The sequence below is a fragment of the Leucoraja erinacea genome, chromosome 13 (genome assembly GCF_028641065.1).
Source record: "Leucoraja erinacea ecotype New England chromosome 13, Leri_hhj_1, whole genome shotgun sequence".
NCBI lineage: Eukaryota > Metazoa > Chordata > Chondrichthyes > Rajiformes > Rajidae > Leucoraja > Leucoraja erinaceus.
This window is the reverse complement of record NC_073389.1, coordinates 9,686,796-9,701,356: the sequence shown is the minus strand read 5'-3', so window position 1 is coordinate 9,701,356 and position 14,561 is coordinate 9,686,796. Positions and strand designations below refer to the sequence as shown.

Genomic DNA, 14,561 nt, shown 5'->3' with positions numbered 1-14,561 from the left:
AACAAGACCCGAGTATGCTTATACATCAGTCACCGAAAGTAAGCATGCAGATCCAGCAGGCAGTGAAGAAAGCTAATGGCATGTTGGCCTTCATTGCGAGAGGAATTGAGTTTAGGAGCAAGGAGGTCTTACTGCAGTTGTACAGGGCCCTGGTGAGACCGCATCTGGAGTATTGTGTGCAATTTTGGTCTTCAATTTGAGAAAGGACATTATTGCTATTGAGGGAGTGCGGCGTTGGTTCACCAGATTAATTCCTGGGGTGGCGGGACTGACGGATGATGAAAGAATGGGTCAACTGGGTTTGTATTCACTGGAATTTACAAGGATGAGAGGAGATCTTGTAGAAACATATAAAATTCTTAGAGGATTCGATAGGGTAGATGCAGGAAAAATGTTCCCGATGTTGGGGGAGTCCAGAACTAGGGGTCACAGTTTAAGAATAAGGGGTAGGCCATTTAGGACTGAGATGAGGAAAAACGTTTTCACCCATAGAGTTGTGAATCTGGAATTCTCTGCCTGGAGGCCAATTCACTGGATATGTTCAAGGGAGAGTTAGATTTAGCTCTTGGGGCTAAGGGAATCAAGGGATATGGGGGGAAAGCCGGAACGGGGTACTGATTCTGGATGATCAGCCATGATCATATTGAATGGCCTACTCCTGCACCTGTTTTCTATGTTTCAATGTTTCTAACCTTGCAAAGATTAGTGGGAAGCCAGAGGAATGGGAACCTTTTAATGATCAACAGAAGTAACTAAAATGGCAATACAGGGAGAAAAGATGAAAGATGCGCTAGGCAATGACATAAAAGAGGATAGCAAGAGTTTCTTCAGATATTAAGAGGACATTTAACCGCTGGAAAATGATGCAGAAGAAGTGATAATGGGGAATAGAGAAATGGCAGAGGAATAGAATATTTATTTTGCATCAGTCTTCACAGTGGAAGACACCAGCAATGTGCCTGAAATTCAAGAGCCAGGGGGTGGAAGTTAGCGAGTGGCTATTCCTCGGGAGCAGGTGCTTGGAAGCTGAAAGGGCTAAAGGTGGACGTCACCTGGACCGGATGGACAGCACCGTAGGGTTTTGAAAGAGGCAGCTTTAGAGATTGTGGAGGCATTGATAGTACTATGTCAAGTATCACTAGAGTCAGGAGTGGATAATATTGCCAATAATACCCCGCTGTACAAGAAGGGAGCAAAGCAGAATAGTGGGAACTATAGGCCGGTTAGTCTGACTTCAGTGGTTGGTAAGATTTTGGAGTCCATTATAAAGGATGAAATTACAGAGTATTGGAAGTTCATGAATAAATAGGCCGAAATCAGCATGGTTTTGTGAAGGGGTGATCTTGCCTGACGAATCTGGAATTCTTTGAAGAATAAATAGCAGGACAGACAAAGGAGCATTCTGACGAAGGGTCTAGACCCGAAGCGTCACATATTCCTTTTCTCCCGCTGAGTTACTCCAGCTTTTTGGCTTAAACCAGCATATGGTTTTAGAAAGCCTTTGATGAGGTGCTACACGTGAGACGGCTAAGGAAGATGGTATCGAAGGGCAGATATTAGCATGGATAGTAGGTTGGCTGGATGGCAGAAGGCAATAAAGGGGGCTTTTTCTAGATGACTGCCAATGACTAGCAGAGTTCTGCAGTGGTCGGTGCTGGGACCGCTACTCTTCATGTTGTATATTAATGATTTGGATGACAGGTTTGAAGGATTTATGACCAAGTTTGCAGACTGTATGAAAATATGTAGAGGGGCAGGTGGTGTAGAGAAAACAGGGACTCTGCAGAAGGACTTGGACATGTTGGGAGAGTGGCCACAGAAGTGGCAGATGGAATATAGTGTGGCAAAGTGTGGAGTCATGCATTTTGGTAGTAGGAACAAAGGTGCAGACTATTTTCTAAATGTGGAGAAAATCCAGAAATCGGAAGTGCAAAAGGACAAAAGGAGTGCAAATGCAAGATTCTCTCTTGTTAATTAATGAGTTAATTTGTAAGTCGAATCGGTAGTGAGGAAGGCAAACGCAATGCTAGCATTTATTTCAAGAGGGCTAAAATACTAACTTCCACCCCCTGGTTCTTGAATTTCAGGCACATTGCTGGTGCCTGTAATGCTGAGGTTCTGTAAGGCACTGCTCAGGCTGCATTTGGAGTATTGTGAGCAATTTTGGACACCATATCCGTGGAAGTGTGTGCTGGCTGTGCAGACTGTCCAGAGGGGGTTTACATGAATGATCCCAGGAACGTGTGGGTAAACATATGAGCATTTAATGGCACTTGCCTGTACTCGCTGGAGTTTAGAAAGATGAGGGAGCCCTCATTGAAACTTACCAAATAGTGAAAGGCTTGGATGGATGTGGAGAGGATGTTTCCTCTAGTGGGTGAGTCTAGGACTTGAGGTCATAGCCTCAGAATTAAAGTACGTTCCTTTCGGAAATGAGGAAACATTTCTGTAGTCGGAGGGTGATGAATTTGTGAAATTATTTGCCTCAAAAGGCTGTGGAGGCCAATTCAATGGATATTTTTACGGCAGAGATAGATGGATTCTTGATTAGTGCAGGTGACGGGGGTTATGGGTAGATTGGGGTTAGACGGGAGAGATAGATCAGCCATGATTGAATTGTGGAGTGGACTTGATGGACCAAATAACCTAATTTTGCTCCTATCACATGACTTAATTGTATGTTTTCAGAAAAAATCTATATTTAAAAGCTTATTTTGCTGCTGATTCCAGAAGTGACAGTGCCAGGGTATTGGTTATTAATCAATGTTCCAGTAAAAGCCAAGAAGATGCAATAGAACCTTTTTTAGAAAGAAGCCTTTTTGATAAGGCAGGTATGGAAGCAATCTTTCCTACAGTTAGTCAGATGGTGATGAAGAATCATTAACATTTTTAAAGAGGGTAGAGTTATGCGATATTATTCTTGTATTCAGAGATAGGTGTGCTTTGCCACAGTGGGTCAAACAAAAATTGTCATATTGTTTAATGGCAAATTGCACAAATATTTCCATCCAGGGAGGAGTGGAGATTGTGGAAAGGGAATAGGGCAGTAGAAGCATTCAGTTCAAATTTTTCAGGTAGGTTACATTTTTACTCTGATTTGGATAAAGAAAAGCTGGACTTTTCACTGTTAAACAGTAGGAAAACAACTTGGCTGAACAAAAGTCACAAGCAGGGATTTTTTGTTTAGGAACTTTTAAGGTTGTGCATAATAATTCCGTCTTAATTTGAGGTAAACATAATCCAGCAAGGCGTACTGTTGACGATCTCCATTAAGTTGTCTGTCTTGTTACTTTATTTTTTGTGATGCTTTTAACACTGAAATAATTTGTGTTCGATATCAAATGATAAGTCGCTCACTGTATTTTTATTTTTCTAGACCTCCGAAGGAACATTCACCGAGCCCCCCTCCTCTTCTGAACCCATCAACACCTCAATCCACAGACAGCCAGCCATTGTTGGGAGACTCTTCAACACCAAAGAGACGGAGGATTGATCCTGAATCCATTCATTCGTTGAGGCGATCCACAAGGCATGCTTCAGGCTGTGATAGATTGTCTGAAAGCAGTGCATCTCCTCAATCAAAACGCCGGTTTTATGAAACTGCTACTCAAATGCCCAGATTACTTTTACATTTAGAAAAAAGTAAGTATTCTGTATTCTAATCTAGAAACTAATTTTCTCGATGTACACAGGAATATTGTTGTGTTAGCAGGACAGTGCATTCATTTATGAAATGTCCCTACTGGTGGCAGAGATAATGTATAAATATTTAAGTGATTTTAACACCTGCAACATTGTAGTGAATTATTATTTTAGGTTGGGTCAGAACTAAACAACAGTGTCAGATTAATGGATTTGAATCTAGTCCAGAATGATGGAAGCAACTCTTCTTTTCATTTACCTGTAATAGTACTCTGAATGGTCTGCTTGATCAGCTATGACTATCATGGCTGAACAGCATTATAGTGATGAAAATGTAATATTTTTCCAATAGGTAATCGCTGGTGTAGCTTTTTGTGGTGAATGAGTTAAATTCTGTTTTCTGACGTATATTTGACAATTTTATTTAAATAATATAATATAAATAATATTTTGTCATTTTCTTCTATGGGATGTATTAACTGGAAATTGTGCATTTAAACTGGAGGGTTGTGAGTAACTGAAGGATTGTGCATGAAAATAGTTTATAATTTCTCTTTGTGGTATTTTTTGAAGAAATACTACTTAATATTTGTTTTGTTTGAATGTATTTTAAAGAAACTCCTGTCCACAGTGGGAGTTCATCTCCTGTCGCCCTCACACCCAGTAAAGAAGGTGTTGCAGTGTTTGATGGCAGAAGAAGTAATGAATTAAACGAGGTATGGTTCATTTGTGTCTTTATCTTGACTTGGTAAATGCACGCAATAGTTTGTTGGTTTAGTTTAGTTTATTGTCACGTGCGCCGAGGTACAGTGAAAAGCTTTAGTTGCGTGCTAACCAGTCAGCGGAAATATTATACATGATTACAATTAAGCCATTCACAGTGTACAGATACATGAGTAGGGAAAAACGTTTGGTTCAAGATAAAGCCAGTAAAGTCCAAAAGTAAGAAATGTTGCTGTTGGGGTAGAGATTTGCAAGTGTGGAGCGATTTATAATGTGTGATTGCAGATACACGTCTGTGACTAGCACACAAATAATCACCTGCGTTGGGCGCCATCTTGCCGTATTTAAAGTAAAACTACGGACCTTGTTTCAAACTTGCCGTATTCCTTCTCCCTTTGAAACAATCCATCCTTCAATTCAATCCCATTACCAGAAGCCAACAATATCATAAGCTTACACTAAGATGCTTTGTTTAAAAGTCAAATTCCGGAACGTTTATCTGCAACTAACAAGGATCTGCTATAGAGATAAGAGAGAAGATTTGCCTTCCGGGTGTACTCAAGTATTTTTGGAAAAACACCAATCCACAGATATGTTGAGTACATGAATAGAACTTTGAGGTTAAACCCTGGAAGAGGAACTTTGTTATGAAGATGATTCTGAATTATAGCCTGAGATGGTTTAAATTTTAATCACAACTATATTTTTTGTGGGACAGAAGGTAGGATAAGAAGTGGGCCTTGAGTCTGAAGAGCAGAGAGGGTTTGGAGGAATTGTAGCTGGATGAAGGTTCAGTGTTCAGGGAGTAAAAAGGCATGGAGCCATTAGTGGACAGTGACAATAATTTTGTAATGGATTCTTTGGGAATTAAGAACGTGTTGAAACCTGGTTACATGCACCAGAAATGTAAGTGTGTTGTGATACTGAAATTTGGATTTTGTGATGTCTCTATTTTTATTTATAAAGTGTAACTCAGCATTTTCAGGGAAGTATTGCCAGTTAGGTGCTAATAGGAATTTCTGTATGATCAACAAGGTCAACATTTTTGTGATATATTTTGAAGATTCTGTTTTGATACTGGACTCTTCATGTTTGGTGAGAGAAAAGGTTGCAACAGATCTCTTACATTTTTATGCTCCCTGCGTAGAATTTATTTAACCTTCTTCCATTTGAATGGAGAGATGTGGCTGCAAGTATAAATTAGCTAAAGCTAGCATTTCATATAATTTTCATACATTTTGGTGCTACAGGTGCACAACCTTTTATCCGGAGTTCCGGAAACCGAAAAGCTCCGAAAACCGGACATTTTTCCCAGGATGTCGTCTGCACACCAAAGCTCGCGTTTGGCGCCAAACCTGACCCGAAACGACCCACGGTCAACCCAGGTCTGTACTACTGTAGCGGCTGCCTCCTCCCCGGAGACTGGGGAGACACTTAAACCTCTGTAAATCATTGCTTAAATGTTAGTCAGTTAGTTTGGAGGGCTTTTATGTGAAGGGGGGGGGGGGGGGGGTGAAGGGGAAAACTTTAATTCTTAGTCCCCTACCTGGTCGGAGAGGCGGGGAGCGGGCAATGCCTTACCTGGTCGCCGTGCAGTAAGCTCCGGAGCGCTGTGGCCGCCGACTCCCAACATCGCGGAGCTGGGGCTGCGGGCGTCTGGCCGCGGGCGGCGCCGGTTGTAGCTCCGACCCTGGCAACTCTACCCCTGGCTGCGCGGTGCTCCAAATCCAGCGCCGCCCGCGGCCGGCCGCCCGCAGCCCCAGCTCCGCGATGTTGGGAGTCGGCGGCCACAGTGCTCCGGAGCTTACTGCACGGCGACCCGGTAAGGCATTGCCTGCTCCCCGCCTCTCCGACCAGGTAGGGGACTAAGAATTAAAGTTTCCCCCTTCACCCCCCCCCCCCCCCCCCCCCCCCCCACCACATAAAATCCCTCCAAACGAACTGACTAACATTTAAGCAATGATTTACAATGATTCCCCAGTCTCCGGGGAGGAGGCAGCTGCTCCAGACTCCCCAGCTCCGCCTGTGCTACCTACCTAATCTACGCTAAAAATCTTCCATTCGGAAATCCGAAAAATTCCGAGATCCGAGAAGTGGCTGGTCCCAAGGCTTTCGGATAAAAGGTTGTGCACCTGTATTTGTTTTTAAGTATGTCTGTTGGAGTTGGGGAAATTGCAGAATTGAACACAATTTCTATGTTTCTAAGTCCTTCTGGATAGTATTGCTATTTAGTTTTTCTGCAGAAGAACAACTATTTGAAAATGTTACTTAAGGTCTAGCAGCAGAATTAGGCCATTTGGCCCATCAAGTTTACTCATTCAATCATGACTGATCGATCTTTTCCTCTCAACCATATTCTCCTGCCTTCTCCCCATAACCCTTGACACCCGTACTAATCAAGAATATTCCAAGTTAAAGGTTCGTCAGGCAAGATCTCCCTTTCACAAAATCATGCTGACTTCGACCTATTTTATTGTGTACTTATAAGTACTCAAACCTCATGCTTTATAATGGACTCTAAAATCTTACCAACTATTGTTTTTCACTCTTCTGCTTCACTCCCTCTTGAACAGCAAAGTTATATTTACAATTTTCTAATCGTCTGGAACCACTCCTCACTCTAGTGATTCTTGAAAGATTACAGCCAATGCCTCCACAATCTCTAAAGCCACCTCTTTCAGTACCCAAGCAATCAGCCCATCTTCCCACTTTTCCACCTTCAGGCCTTTAAGCATCCCAAGCACCTTCTCCATAGGCATTCCAATAACTTCCACCACCTGACTCCCCCGAATTTCAAGCATGTTACTGATGTCTTCCACTGTGAAGGCTGATGCAAACAACTTATTCAATTCATCTGCCATTTCTTTATTCCCCATTATCAATTCTGCATAATTTTCCAGCGGCCCAATATCCCATTCTTGCTACTCTAAGAAACTGTCTTGCAGACACTCGACAAATTCCCTCTCGGAATCCAGTAACAACCTAATTTTCGCAGTCTACCTGCATGTGAAATTCAATTCAAGTGACGGCCATCCCATCAGAACAGTCCCCAATACTGTTACAATATTTTTAAAGTTTATTTTCTCTGCATTAAAGACCAAACTCTTATGCTAGGTTACATATGGCAATGCATTGATGTTTAGGACTAAGTGAACTGAACCTTGAACATAATTAATTATGAATCATTTGGGCATAAAGTATGATGTACAGAGTGGTGTAGTGTTTAGTTTACTGGACTCAGCAGCCTGTGGTTAATATAAATGATTTAGAGATGTGAGTTTCAGTTCCACCATTGCACATGAGGAATTTACATTAAAGCAATTTAAATTTGCAATTAAAAATGAAGGCTAGTTTCAGTGTAAAACATGAAGCTGCTACTATCTGCTGAGTTAACCTGCTGAGTTACTCCAGCACTGACAGCCTTTGCAAGCCCATCTGGTTCACTGATGTGCTGCAGGAAAATAAATCTGACATCTTTATCCAGCTTGCCAAATGTGACCACATCCCTTTTGCATTTATCTTCTAAGTGCCATCTCTGTTCAGAGGCAGACACAAAATGCTGGAGTATCTAAGCGGATTAGGCAGCATCTCTGGAGAGAAGGAATGGGTGACGTTTCGGGTCGATACCCTTCCACAGTCACGTTTGTTTGCTCTGTTCAGAGGCAATTGGGAAGGTCAATAAATGTCAACCTTGTCTGTGAGGACCATATCCTGTGGATGATTGAACAGAAAAGAAAACCGCCAGTGACTACATTACAATTGCAGGAATGAAAAGTGACGTGGTTTTGTAATTTAAAAAATAAATTGAATCAGCAAAAGCATGTGATTGTGATTTTTTTTTTTTCATATTGGGTTTAATAGGTATTATCTTGGAAAATGATGCCAGATAATTACCCATTAACTGAACAACCTCCTGCGCCCTCTTACATCTATGGAGCTCAGCATCTTTTGCGACTGTTTGGTACGATTTACAGATTTTATATTCAGTGAAATTGGATGAAAAAATGTATTAAACTTCAATATATGTTTGTTCAAAGTGGAAAAATAATCTATATTTAAATTTCAGAATAGAATGCAATCAATGTAAGGAATTAAATTAAAAAATGACATGAAACCTCTAATCTCGTAAAATTTTAGATAGTTGTGGGAAACAGCAGAATAATAATATTGATTAAGTGGTCCTTTCAAAGAGTAATTGAAGGTGTCATCACTTTGCAATAGAAATGCCTTTTCTATAAAGTACATTCAGCTTATAACTAACCAATACAAAAATGAATTTCACTGTACCTCGGTACATGTGATAAATAAAGAACCATACCAACCTAAAAATGCATTCAACTTAACATTGAAAACCAATTATACTGATTAAAACATTGTATAAAAATTGCAGCATCTTACAGCAATGTTCTAGGAAGCATTGCTCGCATACAATAAAATGCCATCAAGCCCAGCAGTCATTGCAGCATCATGATGCCTAGAGATTAGTTTGCTGACTAAGTGTGATCCAAACAAACTGAAAGGATACCCAGTAAATGCAATCCCTTTCATTTACTGTAAATCTACCCTGCTTCACTTATGTGCCTATAATTTATGAATAGCCAATTCACCTGCCAACCCACATCTTTTAGGAGAAAACCAGAACTCTTGGATTCATGTGATCACACGGAGAATATGCAAACTCCACTAAGACCATACTGGAGATCGGGACTGAACCTCGGTTGCTGGTATTCTGTTGCGGCAGTTGTTGCCTGAGCACTTCAGTAAATATTACAAATCGTATCAGGATATGGAATTATGAATACATTGTGGCGGGGACTGGCAGGAGTACAGCCAAAAACTAGTTGGACACAAGTTGTGTGCACTAGATGTGTTTATTCTTCTGCATACAGCTCCCTACTCCTCACCTGACATGGGTGTTGCCCGGCCTTAAATAACAACTCGGATACCGACCCCATGACTCGCGCCTCCCCCACCAAGACGCCGCCCTCTAGTGCCAATGGTTTGTCGTGACCTTGGGTTGCTATAGGGTGCCGCCACATGACCACCCCCCCCCCAGAACCAGAGGCACCGAACCGCACAGGACATCGCACGAGGCGGCCTGAACGCGTAGATACAATACCGCGCCCCGGGGGCTTGCTCGGTTCGGAAGAATCTCCGGGAGCTCTGGGCGGGTGAGGAGTAGTATTGGAGAAGAATAAACACGTCTAGTGCACACAACTTGTGTCCGACTAGTTTTTGGCTGGACTCCTGCCAATCCCCGCCACAACATATGTGAAAATAAATAAAAGGTGTTGATTTGTTGGTCTTCCCAGCAAGTTCTGGAAAATGAAGTAGTATGAATATGTTTAGACCTTGTTTCTTTATTAAATTGATTCTATCGTCTTCTGTTTTGTATAGTGAAGCTGCCAGAGCTGTTGGGCAAGATGTTAATTACTGACAGGAACCTGAAAGTCTTGGTGAAGCATCTCAAGTTGTTTCTTCGGTAAGATTTTAAAATGTGCTCGTAGAATTTTACAGAGCTTGCATTAATTAACTGCACCATATTAGGAATCGACCAACTTTAGTTAAAACATGGTCCAAGATACAGGTGGAATCACAAGTGGAGAATGGCATCATGATCTTTGTGCAAGATGTAATGTTAGGACTGTCTCGGATCCTGTCGCAGACATGCAAATAAAATATTGACACTAGAAGGTTTATGTTTATAGTAGTAATAATAAAGATCTTTCAGTATTTGTTCAGCCTTGTTAAAACTCGACATTTTAATGATTTGATGCTTACTTTGTATCTTTATATCTAGGTTTTTGGCTGAATACCAAGAGGATTTTTTCCCTGAATCTGCTTATGTAGCTGCGTCAGAAGCTTACTATTGTACCAAACGTCCTCAGGCTATCTACTGAAGCATTAACAGAACTGTGAATTAACCTTCGTAGTCACTTTTAGCCTTGTGGTTACAGATTAAAGAAAGTAAATGATCTTCAGCAGCTAAGAACAAAAAGAGGGCTTATGTTCTCTTACGTGGTGCTGCCTACTGGAAATCTGTTGACATTACAATGTGGAGATGGACCACTTTTTTTTGAACTTGCCAATTTGGCTTTCATCTCTGCTTGACATTGTGCATGTCATCCAGTTCTCCTTTGATGAATCAAATGACTGCAAATTGAAGTCTCCTGCAAACAGACTAAATGCATTCTGAAATACAAGCTGCCTTTATTGAACAAGGCTTGATTCATTTCTGCACAAAATTGTTTTGATGTCCGTCTGAAAGTAATAAGGAACTACATTTTAATGTGAGATTCTAAAACGTTGCATTGAAAACAATGTATTATTTGCAGGAATGTTTCCTTTACTGATTAGAAATAAATCTTTGCTGTGTGGTAATATTTTATTTTAATGTTGGTTATGTTGCTATTCAAATTTGAATTACTGTTTGAGTGCTCTTCTATGGTAGACCACTATTTGTATTTTTCTTTCAACTGTGCTGTTGTCACAAAAGTTCTAAATGTATTCTTTAGAACCACATCTCCTTTGTCTCACTCTGGCAAGTGTACAGGTTGCATCATTGTGATTCGTGATTATTGAAGTGAAACTGATTTAGCAAGGTGAAAGGTGGTTCTTGTTACTTCTCACTGAATATTCCAGGGAAGGTTTTCCACCCACGATGACAATATAGCACTTCAGGCTATATGATGTATGATATTTGGCAGGAAATTTGATGACCATGTTCGACTTCTAATTAAAACATCTGTAATTTATCCCTGTGCAGTACTTGGTTGATCGTATTGTAAATCATAATACTAACAGATGGTTCGAGACCAAGCCTAATCTGGCAGTTATATGTGCAATAAATGTTGTTGCTAAAATATTAGTTCGAAAATACTGATATATAGGTATGGCACAGTGGTACAGCTCTGAACCATTTTCTTGCAGTACGGAGATTCAAACTTGCTTTTGGAGTTTGGATGTTCGCCCTGTGACTATTCTGGTTTCATCCAGGTGTTCTAGTTTTCTCCCATATCCTGTGTAAATCGCCTCTCGTGTATGGGTGAATGGTAGAATCTGGGGAGAGTTCATGAGAATGAGAAGAGAATAACAAAAAAGATGGGATCATTGCCGGGTTTGTGTAAATAGTTGGTTAATGGTGAGTGTCAAAATAGTTTTATTTTCAGTACCAATAGTTTTTTGCTTAATAATTTGGAGGCTTGCATCATCAGTTCACATCCCTCTCATAAATTCAGTAAATAAACTGGAACTTGAAATAACTGATCTTTGTACTGATGATTAGAAAAGTGACCAGATTGTCAGTGAGAACCTAACTGTTTTACTAGTGTTTTTCTGAGAAGGAAATCACTGAAATCTGCTGTTCTTGCCAGATCTGACCAAAATATGAATCCAAGCCACTCCCTTATGGTTGATTAGTTAAAATGCCTTCCAAAATATCCAAGCAAGCCACTTGGTTCTCACCGCTTGCTCGAAGGGTAATCAGGGAGGGACAATAAAGATCATCCTTGCCAGCATTTCTCAAATTCTGTTTTTTTTTTTCTTTTAAAGCATCCACTTGAATCCATGCAAAGATCTTTTTATTTTTATTTTATTCATTGCTGTCTCTATTAAAAAACCATTGGAAAATATGAAATCCCATATTGATGTCTGAAGTCACAATAACAGAGAAAATAAAAGATTAATTGCTTTATATAGGAGCAGAATTAGGCCATTTGGCCTATCGATTCTACTCCGCCATTCAATCATGCCTGATGCATCTTTCCTTTTCCCCCTCATTCTTCTGCTTTTTACATGGTTGTATAGAAGGAACAGTTAAATCTGCATAACATACCGTGCATTTGTTGTGTATTTGGATTCATTCCAACACTTGGAGTAAAGAAGGTCACTTATCGGGTTGTTGGTAAATACTACTCACTTAAGAGTAGGTCAACTTCTTTCCTATGTCCCACAGAACCTTGTCCCTTTAATTGCAAATATTAAAAAATAAAAATATTCTAATACTCATTCTAAAAGTAATATTGGATAGTGAAGGGCATTGCTGATTACAGTGTCTGCTTTTGTATCTGTCTTTCACATAGTGAAACTGTCTCGGGGCACTTGAGAGGAAGTTGTCACCAACTTATCTTCAAAAAGATACCTGCAACAGATGGACTTCAAGGAGCAACTCACAAAGCTAGAGCACCAGTCAGTTTTAGGGATAAAATGTCAGAGCTTGAAGCATTTATATGAGGCACTATGTGAAAGGTAGGAGTATATTGCAACCATGATGAGGTACAGGGCTAAGTGAGATTGGTTATATTTTGCTTTTTAATTTCTGGTAACGTCCTTCCATCTTCCCTCGTCTACCTGTCTATGGCCAGTGTGTTTCCCTCATCCCTACCCACCCACAAAGCCAAAGCCCCTTAGCTTATGAAAAACACTGAGGAAGAATGGCAAGCAAGATGTTTTTTATATCTACTGTTACCTGATTGTCATAACGGGAGATGGGCATTTTGTTTGTATTTATATTGTTAACACATTCGAAGTTCCTTGAATAGGTTGCAACCATATTTGGGACTGTGATATTTCTGATAACCATTGCTTCCCACTGCTATTCCTCTGTGTGCTTCTTTAAAAAAAATCCTTGTTCCTATCTCTTATTTGCTGAATTTAATTTTCATAGTGATGCTAATTGTGGTAAAATTCAAATGCCAACACAATGTGAGGGAGGGAGGGGGGTGGGGGAGAGGAAAATTTAAGAGGTACCTGAGGGGCAACCTATTTACACAAAGGGTGGTTGGTATATGAACTAAGTTGCGGAGGAGGTAGTTGAGGCAAGTACTATCACAATGTTTAAGCAACATTTAGACATGTACATGGATGTTGGGTTTAGAAGGATGTGGGGCAAACGTAGGCAGATGGGACTAATGTAGATGGGGCATGTTTGTCGGCGTGGGCAAGTTGGGCTGAAAGGCCCATTTCCATGCTGTGTGAGTACACATTTGGTTTCATTAGCAGAATTATAAAACTCTTAACTAATCATTGGCTTGTCTTGTTTGATGCTAATGCCATCATTTGAGGTTGGGAAAGGGGTATCTGATGTGCTGAGTTGATACTGAACTTTCAACCTCAGGAATCAGAGCTGATTTATCAATTAGTTACACTAATTCTATAAGTAAGTGCATTCTATCAATAATTAATGTATTTCCCTTAGATATTTAATGCATTATTACCTTGTCTTTTGAAAGCTTGTAGGTTGTTGTGAAATTTAAATGAACTATTTCATCAACTGTCAGTTGATAATGTGTAGTTATACAAAATCTGGAATCTGCAGTTGACTTTATTGAACATTTAGTAATTAAAATGGCTGTGGTATAATATCATGATCTTTATCACATAAAAGCTAGTCCTTTTGTGATCAGGAAAAGATTTCAATATGATTTCATTAACTTTTAAAAAGAAAATCTGCATTTTTAATGAATGCAATTTAATTAATGGCTGTATTGGAAAATGGCGGCGCACTTGAATGCAGCGGCTTTGCTCTCCCCCGTGTGGATGTTGTTGTTTTTGTCTGTTCTGTCCGTCTGTCTGTGGACCTGCGACTCGACATACAACCGGCAGGACCTTCTAAGGATTGGGACGCTGTGTAGCGAACTAGAGTCCGTAAGAAGCTCCCACAACGATTATATCCCGCCAGAAATCACCCGCCCAGCGGAGTCCGAGTGGATCACCATACCGAACGGACGGTGCGGGAGGCGGCGCAGACGGAGGCGGCAGAAGCGCGGTTGTCGAGCAAGCATTCATGCTAGGCTAAAGGAAGCTCCTTACAGACCGGCGCTACCCAGCATCTTTTTGACGAACGCCCGATCGCTCAGCAACAGGATGGACGAGCTGGAGCTGATCAATGAAGGAAATAAAATTGTGCAAACCTGTTCGATTATGGTGGTAACTGAGACCTTGCTTCACGCTGGGATCCCGGACGAGGCCATCAGTCTGGTAGGTCGCACAGCACACCGGGCCGACAGGAGCAGTAAGAGCAGAGGAGGGGGCCTATGTATTTACTCCTATGACAAATGGTGTACAAATGTAAACGTTGTCGAGAGACATTGTTCACCAAACATGGAGTTTATTACATTGAAATGTCGACCCTTCTATCTGCAGCAGGAGTTCACAGCTGTCGTTATTCTGGCTGTTTATATTCCACCAAGCGCTAA

At 40.8% G+C, this 14,561-nt stretch overlaps 1 protein-coding gene across 1 annotated transcript in view; it reads left to right on the top strand.

Moving 5' to 3' along the window:
- Positions 1 to 10,746, top strand: part of LOC129702605 (male-specific lethal 3 homolog) — a 42,619-nt gene extending 31,873 nt beyond the window's left edge. Inside the window, 5 exon segments of the mRNA XM_055644410.1 lie at positions 3,377 to 3,642; positions 4,258 to 4,358; positions 8,227 to 8,326; positions 9,763 to 9,847; positions 10,166 to 10,746. Of these exon segments, the coding sequence (XP_055500385.1) occupies positions 3,377 to 3,642; positions 4,258 to 4,358; positions 8,227 to 8,326; positions 9,763 to 9,847; positions 10,166 to 10,265 (652 nt within the window). The 3' untranslated portion in view covers positions 10,266 to 10,746.
- The last annotated feature ends 3,815 nt before the right edge of the window (positions 10,747 to 14,561 follow it).